The sequence below is a fragment of the Lissotriton vulgaris genome, chromosome 8 (assembly GCF_964263255.1).
Source record: "Lissotriton vulgaris chromosome 8, aLisVul1.2, whole genome shotgun sequence".
In the NCBI taxonomy this organism is placed as follows: domain Eukaryota; kingdom Metazoa; phylum Chordata; class Amphibia; order Caudata; family Salamandridae; genus Lissotriton; species Lissotriton vulgaris.
Window position 1 is genome coordinate 627035878 of NC_141696.1, and position 15354 is coordinate 627051231.

Below are 15354 nucleotides of genomic sequence, written 5' to 3' on the forward strand. Positions count from 1 at the left end.
CCACACGGGGCCCTTCACACCTTTCATGGACTGGAGAGAGAGACCAGTCTTGCCATGCTGACCCTAGGATCTATTCTACCTGCTTATCTTTTTGTTGATCTCCTTGGGGACTAGGGGGATGAGGTTAATCAGCAAGTTGGGAATGCTGCAGTCACTCATAGCTGATCAAGACCTAATTGCTATGTGGCGTGCCAGGCACTCCTGTCAGGGAGGTAACAAGTTTCACACCCTCGATGGGCATGTGGTCACGTATAGATTAATGGCTAGTCACCAAAGAAATTTGATCGAAAACATGGACTGTCAAACATTGTGCGCACCCACTGATGGACCATGCACCTGTGGCCCTAAAGTTTACTGCGATCCGGGCCCAAGCCGTGCCTTTGCGTGGAGGCTACACCCCCTTCGCCCCCATCGTTTCTAAGGGATACCCTGTGCAGAGCAGAAATAGGTAACGATATTGCTTACTCCTATAAGAAGAACTCTGGCTCATTTTCTTCTCCTGGAGACCTCTGGGAGGCATTTAAGACATTTAGGGAAGGCATGCAAGGTATTAGCATATCCATATAGGCTGGGGTACTCCTCCATATACGCAGGTGACTGCGAGAGCTAGAGGTTGAATTGTGAGCTCTTGAACTTCAATACTTCCCCCACACCTCTGATGAGGTGGACAATGCACAGCCGTGTCGCTCATGACCAATCTGCCAGAAGTTAACTTCCCCATGAGATTCTGTTGACACAGTGAAGGTCACGGTCACCAAAGAGCAGGCAGGTGCTGCCTCTATTCCGTTGACCTGCCACTTGCCAAAACGCTGATACTGTCTCCTACCAGGAAAAAAAGGCAATACGCCAGCTGACAACCCCTGGGCTGTGGAAGGTAAGTTACTTGTTATTTGTTATCCAATATTGGTATCTTTCATAGATTCACATGCTTGAATAATTTCCCGTCGTCGAAGTGGGAGTCCCACGGTACATTTAATAAGGCAGTAATTAATAACTTCAGTAGGCTATCATCGAGGGAACCATGTATTCAATATAGCCTATCGACCTCCTTTTATAAAAAAAAGACCAAACTTAAAGTACGAGGTACTTACCTTCGGTAACAATGTATGTGGTAGAGACGATTCTAGCCGCAGATTCCTTAACGTAGAATTATCCCCAGGCGTAAGACTGCATCTGGAAAATTTTCTTCCACAGCATCTCTACGCGGGCAGCACCACGTGACTCCACCATGACGTCGTCCGCGGGCGTGACGTCAGCAAGGTCACATAAGCCCCACCCCGGCGCGCCAACGTCAGTTTTCTTCTGAGAACTTTACCGCGCCACAACGCGGAGCCATCACAAACAAAAACTGAGAGAAGATAGGAACAGTGTGCGAAAAAATCAGATAAACAAAAAGGAAAAAAGCAAATGGTAAGGAACAGCACAATTCGGGAGAGTGCCAGGCACTGTGGCATCTAAAGTCATAGAAGGGAAGAGCAGAGCACAGCTACTGCGAAGCAACCCTGCAAGCCAATACAACATCCACCCTGAGGGCAGAAAAGTATGTGAACAATTTCACAGCAGACGAAGATGCCTGCAATCTTGAGAGCAATCATGAGTACTGATGCAGGATACTATTGATTCTTCCAATTGTGATATCAATTTTTCTCAATTCAGGTTATAGTTGTGGAGCCATGCTACGTTCCACAATCTTCACACCAGTCCTAGTCCACTGTGTACGCCGTCCCTGCAACCCGGCTGCCGCTTTCAAGATTGGTTGGACAAATATATATGAATTGCATCCTCAAAACTTATAATCACGTATCGGAATTGAAAGTCTTTTCTACAATTTACAAAGCCTTGAGAAAGCCGAAAGGGGGCGAAACTCGCGTCGGCTGTGGACCATAAAGTTTGAAAAATAAAGACTTGAATTCTTTACAACGTCTGGTGTGATGAAATTGACTGTTTGACCAAGGATATGGATTACAGATGCAACGCTAAATAAGCTAAGGGATGAAAGAGACTATCTTTGAGGTGCACAGGTGTGTCTTCTCATAAGGCCAGAAGAGTAACGACAAATTACCCCAAGACAACCCCAGCAAGGAGAGGTGCATCCCCTGTAAGAGCTAAGGGCAGAGGCACATCCAATAGACCCCAACTCGGAGGACTACAGAGGAGTCAGAAATTTAAGCAAGGAAAAGGGGAAGAGCGTGAGTAGGCCCCACAGGTTTGGCATGCCGTCTGCGGCTTTGTGCTGTGGTGCTTCCGCTCTCTTTTGTCCGGCATTTTGGCCTGGTCCTCTGTCTGGTGTTCCAGGGGGAATAGGATTCCTGGTATTTTCCTGTGTTCTGGCTGACGGCTTTAGTCCGTCCTACGTATTTCTCCTCTTCTTTTCTGGTTGGTCTCACTTCTGTTTGTGGGTCGGTTTATGTCCGGAGCGGTCTCCTTTTAGGGGTTGTTCTGGATTTCCCTAGCCTTTGCCTTCGCCTGGCGCTTGGCTTGGTCTGGGTGCTCGGTTTCATGGTACTTGCCGGCTGCGCCCGCCTGCTCTTCTGGTCCACGTCCGGGGGCCTTGGCGTGGACCCTTGTGCTCCTGCCTCTTGTTCTGCTGGAGCCTTGCGAGACTTCGTCTTTCTTCTCACGCCTGCTTTTCTTGACTGTGTAGACGTTTCTGCCTTGACCACTGACTCGAGGCTGTGCCGGTTCAGCCGTCCCCTTCACTGTGTGTGTTTTCCTGTTGGAGGCTTTGTCTCCATTTCTACCTCTTCTCCTTGGAGCCTTTGGGTGATTCTTTCTTCCTTGGTACTCCTCTGCCGTTGACTGTCCCTCCGGGGCTTTCTGGCGGATGTCACTGGTACCTTGGCTGGGCTTGGGGTGTCCTGGCCTCCCTTCGCCTCGTCCTTGCTTCCTTCTGCTTGGTGTGGGCTGGGCCGCCCTTCTTGTCCCCATTACACATCCCCTGCCGTGGCCCTGTGTTTCGGCTCTCTCGCAGGCCCTCCTCCCTTCTGGGTATGGCTAGGATATCTATTCTACGTTAAGGAATCTGCGGCTAGTAGTCTCTATCAGATGTACAAGTCACTTACCTTTGGTAACGATGTTTCTGGTAGAGACTATTCTAGCCGCATATTTCTTCACGACCAGCCCTTCCTCCCCGGGCTGCGAGGACCTTCAGCTTGGTATTCTGCACTCGCCTGCTTCCGGGTGGTTTTGCCTTCTGCGAGTGCCCTCTCATTCACTTCCTCCCTAGTGGGATGCTTCGTTCTGTTTGTTTGATCCACTCCTTCCTTTCTGGTGATTGGTTGGTGGGTTCCTGGGTACTTCTGTGTCCCCGCACCCTGGTCTTCTAATGTGGGGCCGACTCACGCTCTTCCCCTTTTCCTTGCTTGAATTTCTGACTCCTCTGTAGTCCTCTGAGTTAGGGTCTCTTGGCTGTGCCTCGGCCCTTAGCTCTTACATGGGATGCGCTTCTCCTTGCTGGGGTTGTCTTGGGGTAATTTGTTGTTACTCTTCTGTTCTGGCCTTGTTGTCCTTCAATGTTTATGGACTGTGATTGTAGACCTCTTCGTCTGCTGTGACATTTTTCACATACTTATCTACCCTCAGGGTGGATGTTGTATTTGCTTGCAGGATTGCTAAGCAGTAGCTGTGCTCTGCTCTTCCCTTCTATGACTTTAGGTGCCACAGTGCCTGGCACTCTCCTGAATGGTGCTGTTCCTTACCATTTGCTTTTTTCCTTTCTGTTTATCTGATTTTTTCGCACACTGTTCCTATCTTCTCGCATTGTTTGTGATGGCTCCGCGTTGTGGCGCGGAAAAGTGCTCCGAAGAAAACTGACGTTGGCGCGCCGGGGTGAGGCTTATGTGACCTTGCTGACGTCCTGCCCTCGGACGACGTTAATGTGGAGTCACGTGGTACTGCCCCTTGGTGCGCAGAGATGCTGAGGATTTTTTTTTCGGGATCCATTCTTACCCTAGGGATAATTCTACGTTAAGGAATCTGCGGCTGGAATCGTCTCTACCAGATAAATCGTTACCAAAGGTAAGTAACTCGTACTTTGTTTGGTTTTTTTTATAAAAGGAGGTTGTTAGGCTATATTGAATACATGGTTCCCTCCAGAATAGCCTATTGAAGTTATTAATTACTGCTTTATTAAATATACCGTGGGACACCCACTTTGACAACGGGAAATTATTCAAGCATGTGAATCTATGAAAGATTCAAATATTGGATAACTGCAGTTACAGGTAAGTAACTTACCTTCCACAGCTTAGGGGTCGTCAGCTGGCATAATGCCATTTTTCGTGGTTGGAGACAGTATCAACGTTTTGGCAAGTGGCAGTTCAACGGAGTAGAGGCAGCACCTTCCTGCTCTTTGATGACGGTGACCTGGACTGTCAACAGAATCTCCTGGGGAAGTGGACTTCTGGCAGATTGGTCATGAGCGACACGGATGTGCATTGTCCACCTCATCAGAGGTGTGAGGGAAGTATTAAAGTTCAAGATCTCGCAATTCACCCTCTAGCTCTCGCAGTCACCTGCGTATATGAAGGAGTATCCCAGCCTATTTGGATATGCTAATACCTCGTATGCTGTCCCTAAATGTCCTTAAATGCCTCCCAGAGGACTCCAGGAGAAGAAAACGAGCTAGAGTTCTGCTTATAGGAGTAAGCAATATCGTTACCTATTTCTGATCTGCGCAGGGTGTCCCTTAGAAATGATGGGGGCGAAGGGGGTGTAGCCTCCACGCAAAGGCACAGCTTGTGCCCTGATCGCAGTAAACTATAGGGCCACAGGTGCATGGCCCATCAGTGGTTTCGCACAATTTCTGACAGTCCATGTTTTCGAACAAATTTCTTTGGTGACTAGCCATTAATCTATACGTGACCACATGCCCATCGAGGCTGTGAAACTTGTTACCTCCTTGACAGGAGTGCCTGGCACGCCACATAGCAATTAGGTCTTGATCAGCTAGGAGTGACTGCAGCATTCCCAACTTGCTGATTAACCTCATCCCCCTAATCCCCAAGGAAATCAACAAAAAGATAAGTAGGTAGAATCGATCCTGGGGTCAGCATGGCAAGACTGGTCTCTCTCTCTCCAGTCCATGAAAGGGGTGATGGGCCCAGTGTGGGTTTTAGTTATAAATGAGCAGATCGAGATTAAATCATTGTTGCAGAGAGGACTGCTGAACTTTGTTTCTGCCTGTGAGAAATGGGCGTCCAACCTCTGGGCTTCTTTGCTGCTGAATTTCATGGCAAGCTTGAGGTCAGTAAAGTAGTGTTCCTTACAATTTAGATGGGTGTGAAGTTTGGCTGGATAAAGGAGGGCGTATGTTAAGTCAGCTTTTGCCAGGTGGGGCTTAACAGGGAGGAACTCTCGGCGGGCAGCTTGTCCAGTCTGGGGAAAGTTGGGGTAGAAAGACCATTTATTACCTTGATAATGGATTCCCCTATTCTCGAGCGATGCATAGGATTGTGTTGCAGTCCTGTTAGTGCAGTAGGAAAGCTATGATGTGCTGTGCCAGTGAGCCCTTTCTTCAGAGAAGATCGCATTCAGCTGGTTGCTGAAAAGATTACGGAGACTTGTTTCCATGTAGTTCTCAACAGCAGTCATGGGGGTAATCTCCGGTAGTCCCAAGACTCAAATGCTGTTTCTTCTGGATCGTTTCTCTAGGTTGTAATTTTTCCCCTTGATGATCGCAAGGGCTTTGTGCATCTGAAGGAGAGGCTCATTATTGGTCGCTGTGCAAGCCTCCAATGCTCGCTGCTCCAATTGCTCTAGGCGATCATCATGTTTCTCCAGGCTATGGCTCTTGCAATCCAGTCAAGTGGTGAGCGCATCTATCTTGGAATCGATAGTTTTGAGTCCGGTTTTGGAATTTGCATGGAGCTCCAGGACTTTGATGTCCTCTCTCGAGGCTTCTTATGCATCGGCAGGTCACCAGCTCTCTTCCAGCTCATCCTCAGCCTAGTAGGCAGTTTCTTGTCAAATGACAATTTAGTGTGTTGCTTGTCTGTCCTCTCCATGCTGAAGGTTAAATCAGGGGGCCGCGGCGCTCCCGGGTCAATAAGTCCCATGCTGCGACCCCGAAAAAGACTCTCCGGCCGCAGAAGAAGTGGTCAGGAGCAGCACCACCATAACCCAGAGTCACTGGGTACACCTGCAGGCCCAGATGAAGGTGCGACCCCCGAAAAGAAGGGGGGTTTCCAGGAAAATGGGGGTGGGGCTCCCACCGATGCTCAGCTGGGAGTTCAAATAGGCCTTGGAGTGCTTTTACAGCGGTGCAAGCGGGAGAGCCACGTTCAATCCATTAGCCCACTGTTAGAACTGGCTATTTCTGGTAGGCTAAGGCTGACGCCAAAGCCAGGCAGAAACCACCATTCTAGTCGGGGCAAGGAAGTCACACGCCAAGATAACCTCTGCTCACCCCCTTGGTAGCTTGGCTCAAGCAGTAAGGCTAAACTCGGAGGCAATGTGTAAAGCATTTGCGCCCGCGCACAACAGCAACAACATACTAGGCACACCACAGAAGAGACTCCACACAAGGTTATTATAAAAATAACGTTTGTATTGTAAAAACATATCAGATAAAATCACACATATACATTGTACCAACTGGCACGGGCAATATTCACAGGGATTATGTACACCAGACAGGGCCACCTGGGCGCCTGTCAGAATCAGATATAGTACTTCTAGATAAAATGTAGAATATAAAATCACTTCTAGAATAAATGTAACATAAAATAATAATCAAAGATAACAACCAGTAACCACTGGTAATAGGAACCAGGACCTTACTAGGACCACCTGTACTAAAAAGAACAACCACCTAAGTATCACACAGCATTTAGGGGTCTAAGAAAGAATAAATTACTCACGATGCAATAAACCTACATTCAGAGGAGTAGAAAAGACAACCACCTAAGTATCACTCAGCGTTTAGGGGTCTAGGAAAAGAACACATTACCCATGATGCAATAACCTACATTCAGAGGAGTAATAAATAAAGCACATGATGCAATGAAATACATTCAGGGGTGCAGCGCAAGAAGACACATGATGACTAAACATTCAGAGGTGCAGCGCATGGAAAGAAAGACACATGATGCCTAAACATTCAGAGGTGCCAGCACAACACAATATCGCAAAAACACACAGTAGGCAATCACTATTAAAAACATAGGAATCACATTGCGCATAACTTACATAAGCCACCACCGGTGGCAGTCCCTAGGCCAACTGGCCTTGTGGGGCAAAGATGCCCTGAGTCCAATGTCAGGGTGCCCTGCCATGCAGCGCCAGTCACAGAGTACAAAAAGCCTAATTGTGGCAGCTGCCCACAAAGTGCTGGACAGCTGGGAAATAACAAAACTGCGCCAAGGCCCTCACTGGCCCTTAGGCGCCAACTGCGCCACTGCTGGAGCCACACAGGCTCTGGGCATATCACACATGCCCCAGACGTTGGAGCCACACAGGCTCTGCTACTGTAAATAGCCCAACGTTGGAGCTCTCAGGCTCTAAAAACAAGGGTGCCCCCATGAGCCTCACCGGACTCTAACCCTCACACTCTGAGGCAGGAGGGGGCGGGCACCGGCAATATGCCCCAACGCCCCCTCTATCTAATGTGGCCCTCTCTGGAGCCAAACAGGCTCTCAAACAAATTAGGGCCCCTCTGAGCCTTTCTGGGCTCATACATGTTGGGGCGACCCACTGCCAGCTGGGGCCGCCCTTGAAGCTCTCGTGGTCCCCCCCCACGAACAAGGAGCGCGAGCTTGCGCTTCTGGAGGGGCGGACACCGACAACGTGTCCCGGCGCCCCTCCTCTCTTCTGCCCCACTTCACAAAATGCCCCCAGATGCTGGAGCGGCCCGCTGCCAAGTGGGGCCGCTCTTCGCCGTCACTGTACCTTCAGCAGGCACTCACAGTGGCCCACACGGAGCCCCCCAGCCCTTCGACTCACCGGGCTCTCCTGTGCGGGGCTCCTCCGGGCGGCGGCTTCTTCTTCTGTGCAGCGCGGGGCTCCTCTTCCACCACGGAGCCCCACCTGCAAGCTCAGCTGCTCTCTGCCTTCGCGTCGGGGCTCTCCTCTTCTCCGGTCTCCCTCTCAATCACGGGAGACCGGCAACATCATCCACCCCAAGACACGGGAGTCCTGCTTACACCGGCACCGCCATGCTCCTTCATCGCCTCACTTCCGCCCCATGGCAGGCCCCGCCTTCATCACGGCCGGGCCTGCCTGACTTCCGGTTTCGAGGGCCGCCAATGGCAGCGCGGCCCTCAGTGGGGAGGCGGGCGCAGCGCCTCGGATCGCCGGGCCGGCGGCGGTGATTCCACGAAGGTAATGCCGGGTGGGCTCCGGCTTCAAATAGCGGAGGGCAAATAAGCGGCAAGTCCGCGGAAGCGCTCTTAAGCGCTATAATCCAAATACAGCGCGTTCCAAGCGCTACAGCAATATGAAGCGCTCTTAAGCGCTAGAGACAACATCCAGCACTCCCCCAGTGCTACAATGACCAAGAAGGGTTTAAAAATAAAGCGCTCCCAGGCGCACTCAGCAGCAAAGTCCTCCAGGCACTTCCAGGCTAGAATAAGCCTTGGCAAAAGCAAGCAAAAAAGTCCCCAGTAGTCTGCAGCAGGGGACCACAGGCAAAAGGGTCCCCCAGGGAAAGTCCATCAGGTGTCCAGGAGCTGGGCAGGGCCCAGGGATTCCCCTGAGCCCCAGCAGCAGCATGCCCCTGGCAGATTCAAGTTGAAAACGAGAACAAGTTGGAAGGAGACACAGCCCCTTCTTATACATAGAAAAGCCTTTGAAGTCTTTTGAAGTCCTTTGAAGCAGGCAGTGTGAGAACCAGCTAGATTGGTTTAGAGGGAAGTCCTGTCAGTATCAGGGACAGAGGTGACAGTCACCCAGCGGGAGGTGGAGCCAGCTTTGTAGTCACACAGGAACAGCCCTTCACTATCAGGTGCTAATCTCCTCCCACTTCCTTGGCAGCAGATGCTGCCTTTCATCCACGGGCTGACTCAGACAACCATCTGGGCTCTCCAGCCCCTGTCATCCTCAAACCAGACAGTCAATCCACAAGCAGGCCCAGGCACTCTGGGCCAGGCTCACCAGCCAATCACACGCCAGCAACAACTTACACAAATATGCCAACTTCCAAAAGTAGTACTTCTAGACTAGACACAGTCATGCCGCATACATCATTTTGCAGCATTCATTCTCATGAGTTCGCTCATACCAAACTCGCCCCTGCACTCCCCACGCATCAGGAACTACCATGGGCATACATATTCCCCATTCATTCCTATGGGAGGGCAGGTCACTCACCACACATACAGAGAGCTCAAGCACTTTACACTGTACCACAGTGAAAAAGTGCGCAGAGGCCTAAAATCACCAACACCAGGTTCCATAAACAGGCTAGGAAAAAGCAAAAAGTCTAGGGGTGAACCTGCCCAACGGGCCGGGTCCAACACAACCCCCTTCCAGCCAAAGCGCAGGGTAGACCAATCACTCCACTGATGGGCTTCCTTGCTTTCGGCGACAAAAACACGGACACGGACCCGCATGGCAGGGACACCTTCCGGTTTTACGCCACTCTGAACTCACCTGGTTACCTCCAACAATAACTCTCTGACACAACTAGGATACCACACTGGTACTCCCTAGTCATCGACAGCCAAGACCAGGCCATAGGCCATCCAAATCACAGGTCCTAACTAATCCACAGAGTGGGGGGTAGTAACCCCTGGCACACAATAGCCAGTCTCCACTCTCTCTCTCTCTCAGTGTAGCTACAACTACCACTGATCCAACAACCTAGGGACCATACCCTCAGGCTGACCAGAGGTCACGGGCAAGAATGCCCCACCCTACCTCTACTTCTGAGTTTCCGCACCCTCACAGAGGAGCACTCACCAGAACACAATTCTCCTACCAGATCAGGACCTCACTCCATCACTGGTCTACCACCTGGAAACTATTTCACTTCTGAGGTACAAAGCACACAGCACAGTCCCTCTTCAAGCAGGTGGGGGGGACCCAGCACACAGCAAAGTCCCCTTTCCTCTACCTTGGTGGAAACAACAAACTGCAGGTGAGCCCCGGGAACACACAGCAAGGGCAGCCCCCTCAGTCTCTTCAGCTGATCCACTTTGGCGGAGATTCCTCTTGACCTAGAAGTTTCCTAATCTCCCAACCTAAGATCTAAATCCTCAGGTTGCACCGGGGTCAGAAGTAAGGACACCGTCCCTCTGCACCCCCTTCCAGTTCCAGTATGTATCCGGCTAGACAGAGCACACGCCAGCGGCGTATCAGCGACACACACTCCTCCAGTACTCCCTATCACAGGGTGATTCTCAGTATGTCCAAGGCTAGACAGAGCACACGCCAGCGGCGTATCAGCGACACACTTTCCTCCAGTACTCATCCCAGGTCAGGCCACAACCCCAACCTGGCTTTCCCCCCTCCTCGGGGAACGACCTCCAGAGGCCCCACAAATGGTCAAGCACTCTAGACGGTCAAATGCTCAGCGAGCCAGGACTTCTGCACCCTCCACTAGGAGCGGTACTGCCCAACTCTAAGACCGCCGGAGTTCTGGTTACAGACACTCCCCGTCCTCTAAACACAGGAAGATCCTCCTCAAATGACCTATGTACAGCTTAGGCCCCTGACCTGGTGCTCCTTTAGGGAACCCTCCAGGCCTTGAGATAGGGTTTCAGGCCAACGTGTGACACACCGTCCCACACTCACTCTGCCTCCACTGAGACAGGGCGTGAGCCCCTACACCCCTACCATACTACTGGGACCTAGCTGGGTTACACATGAACCTCTTCCCCTTCACAGGATCATCAGATACACAAGCCACTCCTTTTAGAATCACTCCCTAATGCCTCTGCAAGACATCTAGCACACCGCCAGACATCCACCTTCCTGTCCAGTGCCTCTGCAGGACCTCCTGCACACCACCAGAGGTACACCTCTCATGCAAGCTCTTTAACAAAAAGAAAACTCACACCAACTCCTCCAGTTCAGCACATCATTCATTCGCACATTCCCCCCCCCCCCCCCCCCCCCCCCCACCCCCCCTCGGACTGGTAAGGCAGTTTCTACCACCCCTGATCACTCAACCTGACCACACGTGACGCAGGTACCAAACTCTGGGAGCGGGGAATGGGAATTAACACACTGGACACATTTAAGCTGCCACCACTGGATCCTACCACACTGGGGAATCCAGACACACACACTACACTCAGGGAACAACCACCCTCCTGAGCTAGTCATTTCTCCTCACACTCCCTCTCTTCCATCTACCCACACAGGGACAGGATTTTGGGATTGGACGCTGGACCCAGCAAGGGATTCATAATCTATGGCTGGTAGAGCGTCAGAGTGGCGGTCATCTTGGAGCCTGGCTCAGGGCTCCACCCAGGCTTTTCAAGACGGTCCCTGGCAGTTATGCCTTGAATAATAAATTACTGAAAGTGTAACAAGAGGAGTGAATAGAAACAGAAGATGGAAAAATAGACCTCAAAATCCAAGGATACATGTGTATAATGATATGGTGTAAAGACGGCCCTGACGACAAAGATTCTGACTGAACGTAATTTCCACTGGTAGAGAGAGGAAGGATTCTAATTTTAATAGGCTCACCACTTGTGGGCATAGGAGAATCGTGTGTATGTGTGTGTGTGTCTGTTTGTTCGTTTGTGTGTTTGTATGTGTTCGCGTTCGCTCGCCCAAGGGTAAGACTAAGGTTTGACCTGCTTCTCACTTGTATAGAAGCACCGGAAATGATTGTGCAGGGTTAGAACATTTTGCTTCCTATGGCCTTCGGGACAGGCAAGTCAAAGAAGAGCAGTAATGAGTGGTCAATCTTGCCTACCACTACTATCTGTGGTATGTCAAAGTCTTCTGGCTCTTTGAAATGACCAGAACTAATTCACTAACCTGAGAGGTTTGGAAACATTTACGTGCACCAGCCAGCAAGTCAGCTAACCCTACCCCAAGCCTTATAGCATGTGGAAGACAGGCAAGATGGCTATTAATCGCGGTTTGTTTTTCTTGCAAGTGTGACTTCTGGTGGCTGCTTTTGCTCCTAGACTTACATTATCACTTTGCATTTTTAGGTCTTTTTTTATTTAACACTTTAAACGCTGAAAACGTTGGTTTCTCCAATATGATTTTGACTATTTTGGGGTTATTTTTCTCATTTTTAATTTTTATGAAATTTAGTTTGGGAATTTTACTGTTGTTTTTGTGCGTCTTAAAAATGTAATGCTTATTTCTTTGAGGAAAACCTTCTCCCACAAAAACGGCAGTAAGCTATTAATGATTATCAATGAAAACACACATGATTATTGTTAAACGTACTTAGTATTTTTCTCCTTTGCGCATGGTGGTTGGATGATTTACTCCGTGCAGTATGAAGCATTTAATTGCTTGGAATTATGAATGTAAGAGAAATTGATGAATACAAATTTGTAACATAACTAAAATTAATCTGGAACAGCTCAAAATCCACCACTGTTTGCGGTCCTGGCAAAATTGGCTTGACCAATAAAAGAGCTCACACTTTATTACTATGAACAGGGACAGACTTTTCATTTCAAAACGGTAGCTCTACTCCTCTCCTACAAAAACTTCTAAATGTCTGGTGTATGTAGACCTAGAAAAATACCCCAAATTTTGTTGAATGTCCAAAGGTTTCAGAACACTAAACTGCATATTAAAGGTATACATTGTGTTATTATGTGTGTGATATCCTAGCTGCCGGGACAAGGGATTTTGCATTCCAACATTATCATTTTTTTGCTTCGTATTTAACAGGCACTGTGGCAGAAGGAGCTCCAATTATTCCAATCTCTGCTCAGCTGAAGTACAACATTGAAGTAGTCTGTGAATATATTGTGAAAAAAATTCCTGTGCCTCTCAGAGATTTCACGTCAGAGCCACGACTTATTGGTAAGGCGGCCAGGAAATGTGTTTTGTACCATGCAAAGTAACACATGCTATAATTTTAGGTGGATTCTGCATAGCCTTAATTTTACTGATTTCTTCAAAGAGAGCAGGCTAACTTGCTTACATATTTACTCTAGATATGTATGTTAGTTATTTTAAAATGTGTGCTATGTCTCTAAAATGGGAAAGCACAAGCCTGTGAAAGTCATCCTTAAGCCGTACCAGCACCTCTCTTGATGGGTATCTAAAGAGGGCAGTAGGAATTATTAATAAAGAAATGAGTTAGCTGAATGTAGTTTGTCACATTCTTCACCTCATGTTATATTTCCCCATGCACGTCTGGCTTCACCAGTGTGGTCAACTGCCAATACAAGAGATCCATCTGCCTATTCAGATTTGGGGACAGGCGCTTTAAAACCCCTCCTCTGCGCGCCTTCCTTGACCAGTTAACCCCATTTTATGGATACTATTTCTAGCACTTTGCCCACTATACCAGAGTCCACTTCTGCTGCGTCGGCAGGAAACAGTCTACTAAATGGTATGCTTGCAAATCAACCGAGTGTGGCCTTGTTTGTGCAGATGAGAGCCAAACTTATTCCATTGGGTTGGATATGGGTGAAGGGAGGTTGGGCTTGTGTAGGTGTATCCAAGATAGTGGGGGCAGCTCTGGCCAATGAAGCAAACTCAATGTGGGTCAATTTGCCTCCTGATAAATGTCCATATGTAATTGTACCAAACAAAGCTCAAAAATGTATACCATTTTAAAAACTGTTTCTGATTCCACACATTAATGATGGGGTGGGGGAATAACATACAAACTAGGCTTAAAGGAGTCACACATAAGGTCATTTTGTGTTTAATTGTATTAATAAATATTGTTTGACACAATTATGCACATATTCTATGGTATAAGTGGTTATGCAAACTCCTTCAACAAAATGTAATGGGAAACTTTTATATAGTGAGCTGTTTTATATAGTTATCTGTGAGCAAGGGCGGATGCCCGAAATGCGTCAGATTGCCTGGTTCAGCTTTTAAATAAAGAACTGTGCTTATACTTACTGGATCCGCGTGGTCGGAGCTCGGGAGATTGCAGTTGTCTGATTATATATATATATATATATATATATATATATATATATATATATATATATATATATATATATATATATATATATATATATATATATATATACAAAAAAGGAGCGAACTCTGGGTAGTTCTCAAGTTTGGGTGGAAAAGCAGCCCCTGTTAGAGCACTCAACACCAGCGACACTCTAGATCTGCTAGTCCCTTCCCATTCACCTACCTGAGGCAATCGGTTGTGGCAGTGCGAGGGAGCAAAGGGGAACATCCGTGGACTTCATTCGGATGGATGGTTCCTTTCACTACCCGCCGGCAGCTTGCACGAATTGATGGTTCTGACACTCCTCCCCCATACCATCAACCCAGTTTTTGCCGCCACAGTGCATTCTGGCCAGTGCAGTTCCTAGGACTCAGTGGGAACCGGCACAGGTGTGCCTACAGCAACAGAGGGAGGAGTCTTGGTTGCAAGCACTTATTGGAAGGCAGGCGGGGTCTAGAAGTGAAAGACATTTGCAGTTGTGAGGCGCTGACGAAGGCTCACCCGGCGAAATGCATCCGCCGCCACTGACATCTGATGAATAAAGCGAGCTGTCTCTCTGAACCTGCCTCTGATTTCTTGTGAAGGAAATTGTTTGATATATATATAGAGAGATATATATATATATATATATATACACACACACACACAAATAAGGAGAGAACTCTGGGTAGTTCTCAAGTTTAGGTGGAAAGCAGCCCCTGTTAGAGCACTCTCAACACCAGCGACACTCTAGATCTGCTCACCTCAAATGTCTGTTTTTCTATCAAAGTTTTTAAGCATAGGACTAGTACAGTGCTGTCCTTGCCGAGCTGTAAAATTACAAAAGCCATTTATCACTCCAGGCACAATATTACAGCTTTGAATTAGTGAAATACCAACTCAAGCCAACCTGAAATGAGTAAAAGCAACCCCTGACAGTGTTTCGCTCTAATTAGAGCTCTTCAGAGAGGTATAGCTTTGTACAGACACAAGGGAGCACCCAGTATTAAGTCAAAACAAAACCCTTTCAGGCATAGAGTGACGCATAAATTATGCAAAAAAGGAGAGAACTCTGGGTTGTTCTCAAGTTTAGGTGGAAAGCAGCCCCTGTTAGAGCACTCTCAACACCAGCGACTCTCACTCACAAAAATAAAAAATAAAACAAAAAACAAAAAAAAAGACATTTGAGGTGAGCAGATTTAGAGTGTCGCTGGTGTTGAGAGTGCTCTAACAGAGTTTACTTTCGTCGCGCAATCCTTCACCCGTTTCGAGGGTATTGTCTCGAACGCGTTTCCCTCTCGACGCGA

At 48.4% G+C, this 15354-nt stretch overlaps 1 protein-coding gene across 1 annotated transcript in view; it reads left to right on the plus strand.

The window, feature by feature from the left end:
* Positions 1-15354, plus strand: part of EIF2S3 (eukaryotic translation initiation factor 2 subunit gamma) — a 438788-nt gene that overhangs the window by 170997 nt on the left and 252437 nt on the right. Inside the window, exon 7 of the mRNA XM_086936140.1 lies at positions 12811-12945. Within this exon, the coding sequence (XP_086792266.1) occupies positions 12811-12945 (135 nt within the window). The remainder of the gene's footprint in view (positions 1-12810; positions 12946-15354) is intronic.